The 16,094-nt window shown below is 33.5% G+C and overlaps 1 protein-coding gene across 1 annotated transcript; it reads right to left on the minus strand.

The window, feature by feature from the left end:
* Positions 1-259: 259 nt before the first annotated feature.
* Positions 260-6,076, minus strand: LOC123212262. The gene is made up of 2 exons (XM_044631355.1): positions 5,166-6,076; positions 260-430 (listed from the first exon to the last, which is right to left on the minus strand). The coding sequence occupies exon 1, from the start codon at positions 6,001-6,003 to the stop codon at positions 5,170-5,172; it is 834 nt and encodes a 277-aa protein (XP_044487290.1). The 5' UTR covers positions 6,004-6,076; the 3' UTR covers positions 260-430; positions 5,166-5,169.
* Between the last annotated feature and the right edge of the window lie 10,018 nt (positions 6,077-16,094).

The following is a 16,094-nucleotide window of genomic DNA, read 5'->3' on the forward strand; positions in this document are numbered from 1 at the left end:
TATTTATACTTACTAAATTTTATCAAATATAGTAATTATTTACATCTAATAATCTTTTAAGTAATCTTTCAATTTTTGATAATAAAACATTACCCAAATCAAATGCACCCTAAAATTAACTTGTCATTGTTAAAGATGTTTTACTATATCCGAATAACCCATTGAATGCCGGCTACAATTGAATACATCCCCTAAAGAAAGGCTATTTTCAATTAATTACCCTGATTGTGGAGTTTTAGCTCCAATGTGACCATATTCCTTAGCAAAGTTCATTTATAAATTGATAAATTCTGGCATAAACAAGGAAGACATGTATAAAGAGTAAGAAAACTTTGTAAATTACTGATAAATGGAAACCTCTTCAAGTCCACAATCTTCCGAGCTTTGTCTGGTTCACTTGCCCTAATACATACAAACACTTCTCACATACCTGTACACATAAATACTCAAGTTTATCAAAATCAGTATAAGGAAAAAGCATTTGAAGTATATCAACTCATCCTTTGACCTCAACTCTTGGCTGAAAAAACCTTTTGGCCTGAACTCATTACAGAAGTTTGCAATGGAACAAAACAGACAACAGAAAGGTAAAAAATAGGGGAAACAATATCATTCATTGTGACATTTTGACACCATCTGGCAACCAATTGGTAATTTGTTGCATATAAAATATTTAAACACAGGACAAAACCTTCACCCTCTTCCATCTCCGATGGGCTGAGTCAACCACAATTTATCATACCGACAGTAGGCTTTCTGACTTTTCCTAATGGCGTCACTTGTCTCATATTTTTTAACTTTATTCTAGCACAAACTTTGGTTATCTGAATATTTGATGCCCCAAATTGTCAACTTTAAACCCTTGCACATGTCCATATAGTCATACAAGCTTAGAGATTCTTCTGATTTCTACATAATATATAATCCTCCCATCTTTTTGTACCAAGCCCATCTCCCATTTTAACAGATGTAAAAAGCAGTAATAACGCGAGATGGAGAGAATGGAGCTGCAAGGTAGTGACCCCTATGAGGTAAGAACTATGAGCATATCAGTGATGGCCATGATAAGTTACTACAGAGATATTATGTAAACCATCCTGACATCTCAGGCAATTGCAGCCAGTAAAAGATCATACTCAATTAGCCCAACAAGAAGAGCATGTTTGCTTGCTCATAGCTCCCTCCTACCTATTTGTTCAAGCTTTATGTTTCTTGTCCCTCTCCCCCAATCTCCTTTTTTAGACCTACACTCACCCATCGGTGAATTGCCCAAAAGATTTTGCGTGTCTACCATAGTCAAATGCAAAACATGATAGAGTTGGTATTCTGAAGGCAATCATTTTGGCTAATGTATTTGTACTTTACATTGTTTGTATACATTATATCATGTTTATAATTAATAATAATGACACTTATTCATCACAACTCTACGTATACCTTATGTATCAAGATAATGTCCTCGAATGGTAGAATCAAAATGAAGTGATCAACGTGTAACTTAATCATGAGAATCCTACATATACAAATGGTGCTCATTCTAAAAATGTTCACAACCTCAATATTATTCTGACCAATGGCACCAATTATACAATGAAATCATAATGTTAGACGACCGTACTAAAGGGTTGTGACAAATTTCAAGTGTCAAGGTCGTTTGGTGACAACCTGATGCAATACGTAAGTGCATGTTGTTTACTTGTTCATTGAACTGACCCACTTGAAGATTTCATAAAAATGGTATCACCAATATTTATAAAATATATCCTCTAAAGTATGGTGATGCATGTGATTCTTTGACTTAAACACCTCAGACCCTTTTGTACATCAATCAACATAGTTCAACACTAGCTTAACGTAGTTCTCCACTTAGGACTATTAGAATAATAGTGGTTAGTTGTGTTGAGAAATCTACGAAGACTATAGTAAAGATAAAGGATTCGTTACTCTCATGTACGAAAGTAGATATCTCATAGTCATCCGATGAATGACAACAACCACTTAAATTTGTGATCACAATGGGACTGAGTTGTCATTCAATCCAATGTTATTTGGTCATTGCTACAAAAATCAGATAAAGTAAACTAGAGTTATTATGAGATAAACACTACTTTTATGTCTTAGCCTTGATGAAATGATTTGATTGCATAATAACCATATCGTTAACAGGTTCTTGTCCTTCGCTTATTCTTTCTCATTTTGGTAGATATAATGTCATGTTAGAGACCAATTCTAATATGTGAATGGACAACTAATTGATTGTGGGTTGGTCATGAATCTAATCACTATCAATATCACGAAAAACCTATAGGTCACACAAAAAGGGTTGAATGTAAGATTTGAAATCTATGGATTGCATAGAGTGAACCACGTCTAGTAATCAAATTCGTTGTTTTGAGCTTTATAAAATTTTTGGACCAAAGTGATATTTTATCTTACTTTAGGGGCCAAATTGATATAATGAAAAAATGGAGGGATTGGAGTGATATTTGTTGAAGAGTTGACCTTATCGATATCTTGACAATTGTTCATAGATCCGAACATCTATTATGTGGTTGGAATGATCCTTCCTTATTCATTGACTTATAACTTGAATAGTAAACTATTGTTGGAACAACCGTTCCATCCTTTGGAATGGTTGTTCCATCATTTTTATATAAACATGTTGTAATGCAACATTCTAAGCAAACGTAAAAGTTCCTCCAATGCTTCCATTCATCCCACTGCTTCGTGTGGATATTGAGAAGCCAACCTATTCTTGTTTGGAAAGCGAAAGGCCTCCCATATCCAATTATAAAGTGAAGGAGCCACCCATGGAAGTATTTTCTGAACACCCTTTAAGTTTTTACAATGCATATTATTGTCTAATAATCTGATCTTAACAGTATTATGAAAGAATATTGAAATGCAGTTCATGTTTTGGTCTTGTATTAACCCTAACAAAATATAGGTAAGACACCATTAACAATATAATGCATTCTTGTCTCTCATTATTACACCTTGAACACGTTATTTATCTCCTAAATGTTATATTTGAACAAAATATATGTAAATCCTTTAAAATATGAGTTTGTTAGGATAGAGGGATACTTGTCCTCCTTTAGGAGGTTAGATTTTATTCTATAAAGGAGTATTTAGGATTTTCGAGAGGAACAAAGAAAAATTAGAGAATTTTGGGCAACCTTGAGGCTAATTGGTAGGTTTTCGATGACTTAAATGGCCGAAAATGGAAGACTCTGACTTCTCAAATTGTCTAGTTTATCCATGTAGATAACCATTTTATGAATAAAATTTATTTTGTTTTCTTTGTTTGGTGGTTTGTTGGGTGTTTTAAGTGAAAATATGGTTGAATATCTAACAAAATGGTATAAAAGCAATGAGATCCCATAAGGTGGGTAAGCATAAAAGGGAGATCGACGATGGGAAGCTTGGGTGGAAGCCGAAGGAAACAAAAAGGCACTAGAATGGGTGTGGGAAACAACTCCACACCTAAAAATGGTAGAGTCGTCAATGAGAGGCAGCAAAAAAATGGAAGAATTTGAAATGACACCAGAAAAATAAAAAGGCGTGGGTGTCACGGCTAGAGCACATACCAATGGCAAGGGTCATTGATGGAGTGTGAAAAGTCATCGATGACAAAAAATGATGGGGGAAGATAAATCAATACCAGGAAGACAAAAGGCCACAATGGTGACAACCATATAGGTGAAAATCACCAAAAATTGGTGGTAAGGGTTTGGCAAAAGTTGGAGAAGAAGTCGAAAACAGAAAGAAAAAGAAAAGGAAAAGAGAAAGAGAATAAAGGGAAAAAAAAGAAAAGGTAAAACAAAATATATTTGATAGCTTGTACATATGAAGGAAAAAAGAGAGAAAGGGTTGACTGCTGGGAGATAAGAAGAGAGGAAAAAGTGGGAAAATAAAAAGAAAGAAAAAAAAGAGACAAATGACGCGAAAATAAAAAGATATTACAGTTGTGATCAATTGTTTTGGTGTAATCTCTTGTAGGTCAAACCAAATTCTGCTAGGCTGTGGTTTGAAATTCCAATTTTATCAAACAAAAAAAATTTAGTGAAAAAATTTAAAAAAAAAAGAAAAAACTAGTAGTAAAAAAAGGGAGAAAGTATCAAAAACAAAAAAACAAATATGTATATATATATATGCAAAAAATTCTAATTTATTTAGACAAAATAGTTTTTAAAGGGGTGAGTATGCTAAAAAAGCGTGATAATTGTCTTATTTTAAGAGGTTGGATTTTATTATATAAAGAAGTAGTTAGGACTTTCATGAGGAAAGAAGAAAAAATAGGGAATTTCTAGCTATCTTAGAGTCGTGGGCAGCCTTAAAGCTGATTGGGAGGTCTTCAACACCTTGAATAGCCATAAGTTGGAGGTCCCAACTCCTTGAATTGTCCGGTTAATCCATGAAAATAACCATTTTATGAATAAAATGTATTTTGTTTCCTTTATTTGGAGGTTTGTTGGCTGTTTTGAGTGAAAATGTGGCTGGATACCTAACAGGGTTCATCTCACCGAGTCAAAATTTCATTTAAAAAAAAAAAACAGAAAGAAAGTTAATGAACCAATACATTGTGATCTCCTAGTCACAACTACCACCAATCCAGTTCTTATAAATCCTGACCAGGTACCCAATTCTTCAACATATGGATCCTAAAATGAAGTGATCCATGTTATTATCCCTGACACTCCAACCCATAGAATTTTTTGATATATAAATCTAAACCTTCATCTGTTAATAAAACTGGTCAGATTGAACAGACAAATTTGAGCACCAATAAGTTATTAAGACTGAAATTGAATTATTATCCAAACAAACCGAATGACTCTTCAAATAAAAATCAGCAACAACAATATAGGAACCGTGTAGCCATATATGTAATAGCCAAATATTACATATGACCCTGCCATTAACTGTGTCACTCCTCTAAACAACTATTACAAACCAAGACTAGTAATAAACTGATAAGGCAGTTCAATTAAATACATAAAGATTAATATCAATGATGCAGCAAATACATAACACAATCACATATCTATAAGAAAATTACATAAACCGAATCAAAGATTTGACCTACAACGAAATAAAAAAGCAACAAAAGCAAGAAACATATAACAGCATATTAAAAAAATGGAAAAAAGAAAAAAGCATACCCATTTAAGCGAGATAGAAGACATCATCAGTCATTAGAACAAGATACTGCAAAATTCTTAAAGGGGCGTTCCTGAAATCCAATGCAGGCAGTCTCAGCTCTCTAATCCGACATCTCCCATTAACTCTGAGAGCCCTAACTCTACCAGAATCCACTTTCCTAAACAAGTAAACCGAATTCCCATTTTCATTCCCATTTCCATTACCATTGCAATTTGAAGATGAATTGGAATTGTTCTTAGTCTTGAAAAGGGTCCAACCGATTCCAGCCAGGGCCCTTGAAAACGCCTCCATTGTATCGATTCTATCACCATTTAAACGGGAAAACAGCGAAAAAGAACAGCAGTCCCAGTGGCTAATAAAGTTTTCAACTTTATGACCGGTGGCGTCAGAATTGATAGTTAAAAACACTAACTTGAAGAGGCCTTGAGACAGGGACACAAAAGAACGGAGATGGGATATAGAGGAGGATGCGAGAGAAGGAAAGGAAAGTGGAACGGCGTCGTTTGGAAGAATCAAGGAAGACGATAAGGAGATTGAAGACCAAGATGAATAGGAATGAGAATGTGATGGAGATGAAGAAGAAGATTGAGAAGAAGGGTATGAGAAAATGATGTGAGAAAGTGAAGGGGAAGGGTACAAGTCCATGCCCATATCTCTAGCAATGGTGGCAAGTCTGTAAGTATCAGTAACGAGCTCTCTGGTGGGAAGAAAAACGAGCAATGGAGTTTTTGATGAACTGGGTTGTTTCTGGCGAAGATTAAAATCATGATCATGATTATGGTGAATTGATTCTCCTAAAACCAGAGAGCGAAGCAGCTTTAGAGGGAGTGGGAGCATCTTCTTTACCCTTTCAGACTAGAGTCTTATAAAGACTATATATTAATTGCAACTAATGTAATTTAATGTCTCTCTCTTGGAGGCATCTCTTCTTCGATCTTTCTTACTTTTGACAATTTGACCTATTTCTCTTTTTGGGATTTGCGACCGACGTATGCAGTACTCTAATGTCGTAATGACTTAAATCGCCCTTATACTTGAGAGAATTGTCGGTTAATTAATACCGTGAATTTGCAATACATTTTCTCCGCTGGGGCTTTCGAGGATTAATAGATTATAATTAGTCCTGGCCACGGGCCGGTTTGGCCCGTGAACCGGACCGAAACCGGCCCGGCTAAACCCAGAACCAGAACCGGCAGACCCGGAACCGGCAGTGAACCGGAACCGAAACCGTGGCTCTACGGTTCGGTTCCGGTTAAATTGAAACCGTGGAACCGCCGGTTCACACCGGTTTATGAACCGACGGTTTACTGTGCTGAACCGAAAAAAATTTGAAAATTTTTTGAAATTTTTTTAATTTTTTTTTTAATTTTATTTAAAAAGGCAACGGTTCCCTGCGCAGGGAACCGTTGCCTTTTGAAGAAAATTTGCAGGGGACCAACGGTCCCCTGCAATTTTCAGTATCAGTGAAGTTGCAGGGGACCGTTGGTCCCCTGCAATTTTTTGAAATTTCAATTTACCCCCCTATTTCTAATTTTTTTCAAAAAATTTTTTTTCTATATATACCCCTTTAAATTCTATTCTCTCAAATCTCAATCTCTCTACTCTCTCACTCAATCCTTCAAACTCTCATTCTCATTCTTTAAACTCTTAATATTCTCTCAATCTTTCAATTCAATTAAATTTTCTTAAATTTAATTAAATTCTTTCTTATTTTTTTATTAATTTCAATTTCAATTTTTTTTATACAATTCATAATTAATTATAGAATTTATTTCTATAATTAATTTTATTTATTATTATTTTATTATCTTTTATAATTAATCATATAATTTATTTATATAATTAATTTTATTTATTATCAAAAAATGGCAAGTAGTGGAAATTCTTCCGGTTCACGAAGATTTGGTCAATATTCACATATATCAAATGTAAATGAAAATCAATTTATAGATGATTTTCATTCACAAGAAAGTGAAAACCAATATGAAGAGGTGGAGCAACAACAACAACATCAACAACAAATGGAGATGGAACAACAATCTCAAAAAATTTCTACATCCGATATTTTCAAAATTCATTTCAAGAAAATGCAAAAGGAAGATGGTAATTTTGATGTTGCTTGCAATTATTGTAGGCGAATTTACAAATTCAAACAAGGAGGTGGATACGGAACATTCAAAAGGCACTTGGAGTCAAAACATCCGGAAAAAATGGGACAAAGCCGAGGTCAAACACAAATAACCGGGTATGGTTCTTCTACACACAAATCTTTATTTATGTATAGTGATAATAAAAGTAAAGAAGAATTTGCAAAAATGGTAGCAATAGATCATTTAGCATTTAGTTTTGGTGAAAATTTAGGTTTTAATAATTATTGTAAAACTGCATTAAATCCTGCATATAAAACTATTCCAAGAAATACATTAAAAAGAACATTATTTAGTTTATATAAAAAACAAAAAAAAGAGTTAATTCAATTTTTTACAAATTTTAATGGACGTGTATCTCTATGTAGTGATATTTGGAGTGACCATTGGCAAGTTCACTCTTATATGGGTATAACTTGTCATTGGATAGATGATGATTTTCTATTACAAAAAAGAATTTTATCATTTAGGATGTTTGATGAACGACATACGACTGATAATATTTATAGAATAATTAAAGGAATATTAGAAGAATATAAATTACTTTATAAAATTTTTTCAATTTCATTTGATAATGCACGTTCAAATACTGCCTCAATAAATAAATTAATTGAAATTTGCAGACCTAATTTAGGTGGTAGATTTTTTCATATTAGATGTGCATGTCATGTGTTAAATTTATGTGTACAAGATGGTTTAGAATGTCTTAATAATTTTATTAGTCCAATAAAAATAGCAATTTCATATTTATGGACACATCCCCAAATTATGAAAGAATGGGGTAAATTTTGTAAACAACATAATAAAAGACCAAAAAGATTTCCTAAAGATGTGCCGACTCGTTGGAATTCAACATATGAATTACTCAACGAGTCATTTGATTATAAGGATTTATTATGCTCATTTATTTCACAAAATGTGCCACAAATTATATTATATCCCCAACATTGGGATATTTGTTCAAAAATTTTAAATGTATTAAAAAAATTTAATAATGCAACATATACTTTAAGTGGGGTTTATTATCCCACTTCTCATTTATTTTTAAATGAAGCTGTTAATATTATTGGAGCTTTACAAGAAGCCGAACAAGATATTCTTTTACAAGAAGCTGTTTCTTTAATGAAAACAAAATGGTTAAATTACTATAAAATAATTCCAGAACTTTTTCTTGTTGCATGTTTTTTTGATCCTAGATTTAAATTAGATGGTGTCACAGATTATTTGACATTATATTATGAATGTTTGCAATTAGATGAAGTTAATATTCCATTAACTATAACTAATATTATGAATTTAATTAAAGAAATTTATGCTGAATATGCATTAATTTATGGTGGTTCTTCTTCCTCTCTACCACCTATTGCCCCATCATCAACCCAAAATATGAGTTATGGTGATCGTATTATGATGCAAAGGGGCAAAAGACCAAGAGGAACATTAGGCTCCACCTCGGAGCTTGATATTTATTTAACTACTATTTTTGAGTTTGGTGACAGCAATATAGGTAAAGACTTTCCAGTTTTAGAATGGTGGAGTCGACACGCATCAACTTTTCCAATATTGACAGCTATTGCTAAACAAGTTCTAGCAGCACCGGTATCAACTGTCGCAGTAGAACAAGCTTTTAGTCAAGGGGGTAATATATTGGATGAGAGACGATCAAGTTTGGCTCCCGAATCTATTGAAGCTCAAGTATGCGTGGACGATTGGACAAGAGCCGAATTACGACAACAAGAAATAAAAGTAGACTTCAATGAAGAATCGCTTGATTTAACTACAGATAGTTCGATGACGACGGGAAATAATACTCAAGATAGTGGAGGTGAATGATAAGGTAAGGGGGTACTGCCAGCTATTAGATATGCAAAGGTAAGAGAACTACGTAGGCTTTGATTCTTCTAAACCCCAAGAAGATACGTAGGAAGCTTAATTGAAAAATTAAGTCCAAGCCTTTCTTTTAAATTTCAATTATTGTAATTAATAATTTAAAAATTAAATCAAGATTATGTATTAGAATTGATGGTTCAATATCGGTTTCGAATCGAAACCGTCGGTTCCGAATCGAAACCGTCGGTTCCGAACCGAAACCGTCGGTTCCGAACCGGGGCCATGAACCGGAACCGGCGGTTCTGAACCGTGGACGAACCGTCCTGTTACGGTTTCGGTTCAGGGTCCTTATATTTTCGAACCGTGAACCGGCGGTTCCGAACCGAAACTGGCGGTTCATGAACCGTGGCCAGGTCTAATTATAATCTATCATTTATTAACGCGACTAATTAAAGTAGACACATTTTTCACCGTATGTGATGTGAAGTGGTGGTTTTTCACTTGGTAAGATTAAGAGAAGATTACGCATTATATTCATTGTCTAAGCTTCTATTTATAAGCTTAGAAATAAAATATGTGAATATATTTAAGACAATTAAAAATAGGCCAAAAGACTATTTCCCACCCAAACTATGTTGAATTGTTAAAGTTCCCCCCATTAACTATGGAAATACCGTTTACCCACCCATGACCTGTTAAATTTAACGAAACTCTAACCCCTAAAAATTTAATCTCATTTTCCCTCTTAAAAGTTTAAAAACTAACATTTTTTCCCTAATCTAAGTTTAAAAATATCACATTTTCCCCCCTAGGGTTTAGTTTCCAAACCCCTTCACTTTCTCTGGCGCCATCGTCGGTCGTCTCTCCCTCCCGACGGTTTCTCTTCCACCAATGACCCCCCTCAACTCGACCCTAACCCATCCGGTGTCGAGAGACATCGTCTAGGGAGAGAAATCATCTTCCCAGAAGACGATCGTCTTCTCAGATGAAGATGACTCATCTTCCCAGAGGATGACGAGTCATTTTGTCTTCGTCTGGGAAGACGATCATCTTCCCAGACGAAGATGACTGGGAAGACAAATAACTTCGTCTTCTTTGACGAAGTTCTTCGTCTTCCATGGATTTTTCGACGTCGATCGAGCGTCCAAATGGGAGGAAAGAGATCGCCGGAAGGAGAGGATGCTTCGAGAGGGAGAGACCATCAGCAATGGAGCTAGAGATGTCATCGGAGATTTCAAAACGAAACCCTAGAGTGAAACTGCCATTTTTTAAAACTTAGGCTAGGGGAAAATTTTAGTTTTTAAAGTTTGGGGGGGCAAAAATAGATTATATTTTAGTTTATTTTTAATATTATAGAGAAAATAACGATTTTACCCTTATCACCGTTAATTTTAACTGTTCATAGGTGGATATTTTGTATTATCAGAGATAAATGGAGAAAACTTGAGATTGTAGCATACCTTGAGTGGGAAATAGTCGTTTGGCCTTAAAAATAAATCAAAATTGTAGGCATATAAAGTAGTGAAGCAAGCCTATAAATAACCCCCCATTTTCCCTTATAATATAAGCTTCCAAATTTTACAGAACTCTTTCTCTCTTCTCAATTCTTCACTTAAATAATATTATCTTTTTCTCCATCCTTCCATTAGTTCAATTCTCTTTTATTTTATTTAAATTATATTGATAACATATTATCAGCACGATCTATCAAGTTATATTATAATTTTTTAATTATATTATTATTCTGTTTATATATTACAAATATGGACATGTCAATTATGATGTTAACATATTTGCAAAATACAAACTATAAATATTTTAATTTTTATTATTCTTCTATTTAATTTTTCATTTATAATTATGAACATGTCCTAAATATCATTGAAATATTTATATTATAATAATTATATCTAATTTGTACTCTGAAGTTCATAGAATCGTGAGAATATATATGGGCTTGAAGTTTCAAGTTTCATCAAAATATTTATTATGACCATATCTAATTTGTAACCTGAAGTTTGCATAAGTTATGAAAATAATGAAATGAAAGTTTGAAATATTGTTTAAGTTTTACATATTATAATATTATGAATATTAATCATAAAACCAAAAGTTTTGTGGATATGAGATAAATATGAACATGAAGTTCTAACATAACTTTTCTTTATCATATCACTAATTTTTTATTACTTTCATCAACATGTAATTGGTGAAAATGGCAAATTTCATAAAACTTCAATATGTTGCCCTTCGATTAGATAGAGAAAATTACACTAAATGGGCCCTAAATACAGTTCTCCATTTAGAATCTATGAGTCTTGGAGAAACAATAAAAGAAAAAAATAATGTATCCCAATAAGATAAATCTAAGGCTACTATTTTCCTTCGTCACCATATTCACGAAGGACTACGAGCAAAATATGTGAATATAATGGATCCACTAGAATTATGAAGAAACCTAAAAGAAAGATTCGATCATTAAAAGTCAATGACACTACTAATGGCACAATATGAATAGACTCATTTACGCTTACAAGATTTTATATTTGTAAATGAATATAACTCTACAATATTCATAATAGTCTCCCGGATGAAATTATGTGGGGAAAAAATAACTGAAGAAAACTTTCTCCACCTTTCATCCCTTAAATATAACTTAACTAACATCTTTCAATTCTTAAACTAATTAATCCTCCTATCTGGAATTTGAATCGGTCTTTTTTCATAGCTCAAGTTTTCAAATAACTCAATTTCCTCAATCCTCAAAACATGTAAAGGATCCTTCAATCCTCAAAACATGTAAAGGATCTTTAATATACTTATGCAATGACAAAACATGAAACACATTATGAATAAGGTTGGATTTGAGTTAAGCTGAGCTTGAGCTCAACCAAACTCGAGTTCGGCTCAACTGATTAACAGACAAACTCAAGCCCGAGCTCGAGCTTGATGAGCCAAGAAAATAGTTGCTTGAGCATAAGCTCGCAAGCTAACAAGTTTTTCATGAGTTGTTCACAGTTTCTTCAAGTAGAGAAAAAAAACATCAAAAATGCTTTGTTAATCAATACAACAAACTTTTCTCTAATAGAAGATACTACTAATAAGGAAAATAGAAGCCTACTAGGTATAAGTGATTTGGAATAGATCAAGATCAAGTTAACAAAATAACACAATACCATGCCCAAGGTTGTAAGATTGCTCAAGTTCATAGACAGAACATTGAAGCAAAACAACCTTAAGGCTCAAGGTTCTCAAAAGCAAAACTTAATATACCTTTGTCTTAAACCTGAACACAACAACACATAAAAGCAATAATAACAAAATCCCTAATTTAAAAACTATAATTAATTAGGGTGAAACAAGAAGATTGAAGAAGAGAAACCAAAAACAAGAAGGCTGAAAGAAGAGAAGACCAAAATTATGGTGAGATTAGAGTGCAACAATGATAGAGTCGACTAAAATAAGCTTCGTCAACGGAGATAAAGACTGATGAGATTGAGATTTGAGAAAGTTGAAAGGAGAAAGAGAAGGGCAAAAGATTGAAGTGAAGATATGTGTGTGAAGCAAGGAAAAAAAGAAAATTTAAATTTCACTCTAATTTTTCATTGAAATGATGTCATTCAATTAATGAGTCTAGTGACATTTGGGTGGCTCAACCTACTCGCGAGCTATACGAACCATGCGATTACATTGTTTGGGCTCAGGCTTCAGCTCTTTTATACTTATATACAAAGCTCGAGTTTGCACTTGAGCTCGTTTCTATTCAGTTCATTTCATACTCATTTAAGCCAAGCTCGAGCTTGAACTCGTACAAGCTCGGTTTGAATCCAACCCTAATTATTGATACGATCTATGCTTATTGACAACACAAGCATATGAACCACCTTACTGATCTACTCTATTATCTTCTATAGGTTGATGTACTTGGGAGCCAACTTACCTTTCTTCCTGAATCTTATAACATGTTTGTAAAAGGCCACTTTGATGAATACTCGATCACTTATACCAAAATTCAAGTCTTGACATCTCTGATCGTATAACTCTTTTATTAATCTTATCCTTTACCTAATTAACCAAACATCCTCAATCATCCTCTAAGTCAACTTTGGTCCAAGAGATTGTACCAAGGTATCTTTCGTACCCAATGCATCCCAGTGTAGAGGAGAATGACACATTCTACTATAAAATGCCTCATAAGGTGTCATTCGAATCATTGTCTAATAACTGTTATTATAGTAGACTCAACCAAGCGTAACATCTCAACCCAACTAGCCTTATGATCTAAACAACAAGTTTAAAACATGTCTTTTAACACTTGGTTGGTCCTCTCACTCTAACCATCATGTGATAAGTTGTGCTAAATGCTAGGTTCATGCCCAAAAAGCTAACAAAAACTATGTGTCTTTATCTAATGTGGTGGTCATAGGCTCTCTAAGCAACCTGACTATATCTTGAACATATAACTTACTTAACTGATCTATAGAGGTAATGTTCTTAACTAGCAAAAAATACATCAACTTGGTCAACCAGTCCATAATAACCCATAGCGCATAAAATCCATTATGAACCCTTAAGAGCCTAATAATAAAGTTCGTATGTATATGCTCTAATTTCCACTCTAGTACACTTAAAGGTTGCAAGAATTCTAATGATCTCTAATGTTCAACCTTAAACTATTAATAGGTGAGACACTTAGCCATGCATTTACCCGTGTCCTTCTTCATGCTTGACCACTAGAAACTTCTCTTCAAATCTTGGTACATCTTTACACTCTAGAGATGGGTTGTGTAAAGAGAGTTATAAGCCTCTACTAAGATTCTTTTCTTCAATTCCTCAACTGGTGGAACATAAACTTGCCTTTAAACATATTCATATTATCCATTACATGAAAGTTTGTCTCAACACCATCTTGTACTCTCTAAACCTTTTGTTTACACTAATTATCCTCTAGTTGACTAACTTGATCTATTCTATTAAAGTGGACTTAATCTCCAACCTTGATAAAACACCGATGACGAACTCTATCTAATCTTAATCTAACTCCATTTAGATCTCCTTTTAAGTTGTTAGTTGTGATAAAGGCACCTTTTCTACTGAGGGTATAAACTATCACATTAGCATTGTTTGAATGATACTTGATGTAACAATTATAGTCCTTCACTAGTTTGAGTAATCTTCATTATCTTATATATAACTCCTTATAAGTGAAGAAGTACTTTAGACTATTGTGATCAATGTATATGTTATATTTTACCCTATATAGATAATGTCTCCAAATCTTCAAAGAAAACACTATCATTGTTAATTTCAAATCATGAATAAGGTATCTAGTCTTGAAATCCTTTAATTGTTTTAAGGTATATGTTATCACCTTGTTTTGCTACATCAATACTACCCCTCATTCGTTGTGTGATGCATCAAAATACAAATCATACTTAACCCCATCCTCACTTAGGGTCAACACCAAAGTAGTAGTCAATCTCATCTTTAACTTTTGAAAACTCTCTTTAAACTTTTGAAAACTCTCCTTATAGGCATTTGACCATTAAAATCGAGTTTCCTTCTTTCTAAGAGGTCTTGCTAATCTTGCAAACCCCTCAATGAACCTTTTGTAATATCTCACTAGACCTAGAATACTCCAAACCTCTTTAACAGTCTTCGACCACTAACAATCTAAAATTTCCTCTATCTTGCTCGGATCCATTGATATACTCTCAACTATCACTACATTTTCCAAAAGTGCAACCTTATCAAGCCAAAACTCACATTTTGAGAACTTCACATGTAGTTACTTCTCCCCCAACCTCTACAAAATAAATCTCAGATGCTCTTCATGTTTCTTGTGACTTCTAGAGTACACTAATATATCATTAATAAATTCCACAATAAACTTGTCTAGGCAATCTTATGAATCACACTGAATACAAAGGTTTTCGAGCTCTATTAATGAGTGACACGAATCCAATCATATCATGATGGAGCCATACTCATTGTTGGACTTAAGTACAAGGAATTAAAGCATTAGGAGTCAACAATAATAATCCAAAGTTCAGGGCTGAAATAAGATAGTACAAATTTGACTTTAGGTCAATTTGGGTTAAGTGTTCAATATATATTGAACACTTTTCATTACTTTTCAAGTTTAAACCTCCCACCCTATGAGAAGAGAGAAATCTTTCTCTCAATTCTACAATGTTTCTTTCACAAAATCTATGACAATCTAATAGTTTCTTGAGCCATTCAACAACTTTATTGACATACCAACTTCATGGCTACCTTCGTATAGATGAATAAAGGCCCTACTATGTTGGAGAGAGTTGTGGAAATGAAAAACAAATTTTGGGTGGAATCTTACAGGGTGGAGCCTCTAAACATAAGTTTGTCACATTAAACCAATTTTATTGTATATATAGCGTGCCTTATGATCTAAGGAATGAATTTGTGATTTGAAAATTGAAACTTGAAATGTTATTTTTTTGCCTTTGATGTTTATGTAGATCACAAATAACCTTTTACCTTCTTCCCCTTCTCCTTCTTTGACCACTATCACATAAACCAAACCAATAACAAATAAGGAAGACTAACCTTTTTTCTTTTTGCTTTAGAAAATGGATATGAATAAATATTAAAAATGAATTACAATGCCCTTGACAATGACCTAAACAAGGCCTATAAGAGATTGGCCATGTTATGGCACCTAAATAAGAACCTAACTACAAAAAAATCCAAAGTGGAAGCAAAATTCAAGCAAATAGTTGAAGCCTATTATGTTTTAAGTGACTCACAAAAATGACAGATCTACGATTTGTAAGAAGAGGAGGCATTGAAATCAAGATAGGTCCCACCACCTATTACTTTTACCTTCACATTGACTTGTGAACATGGGCAACAGTATTATCAATGCCAACATCCCAATTTGCATTTTGTTTCAATCTTAGAGATGCAAGTTGA

Source organism: Mangifera indica, chromosome 1, assembly GCF_011075055.1.
Source record: "Mangifera indica cultivar Alphonso chromosome 1, CATAS_Mindica_2.1, whole genome shotgun sequence".
Classification (NCBI taxonomy): Eukaryota; Viridiplantae; Streptophyta; class Magnoliopsida; order Sapindales; family Anacardiaceae; genus Mangifera; species Mangifera indica.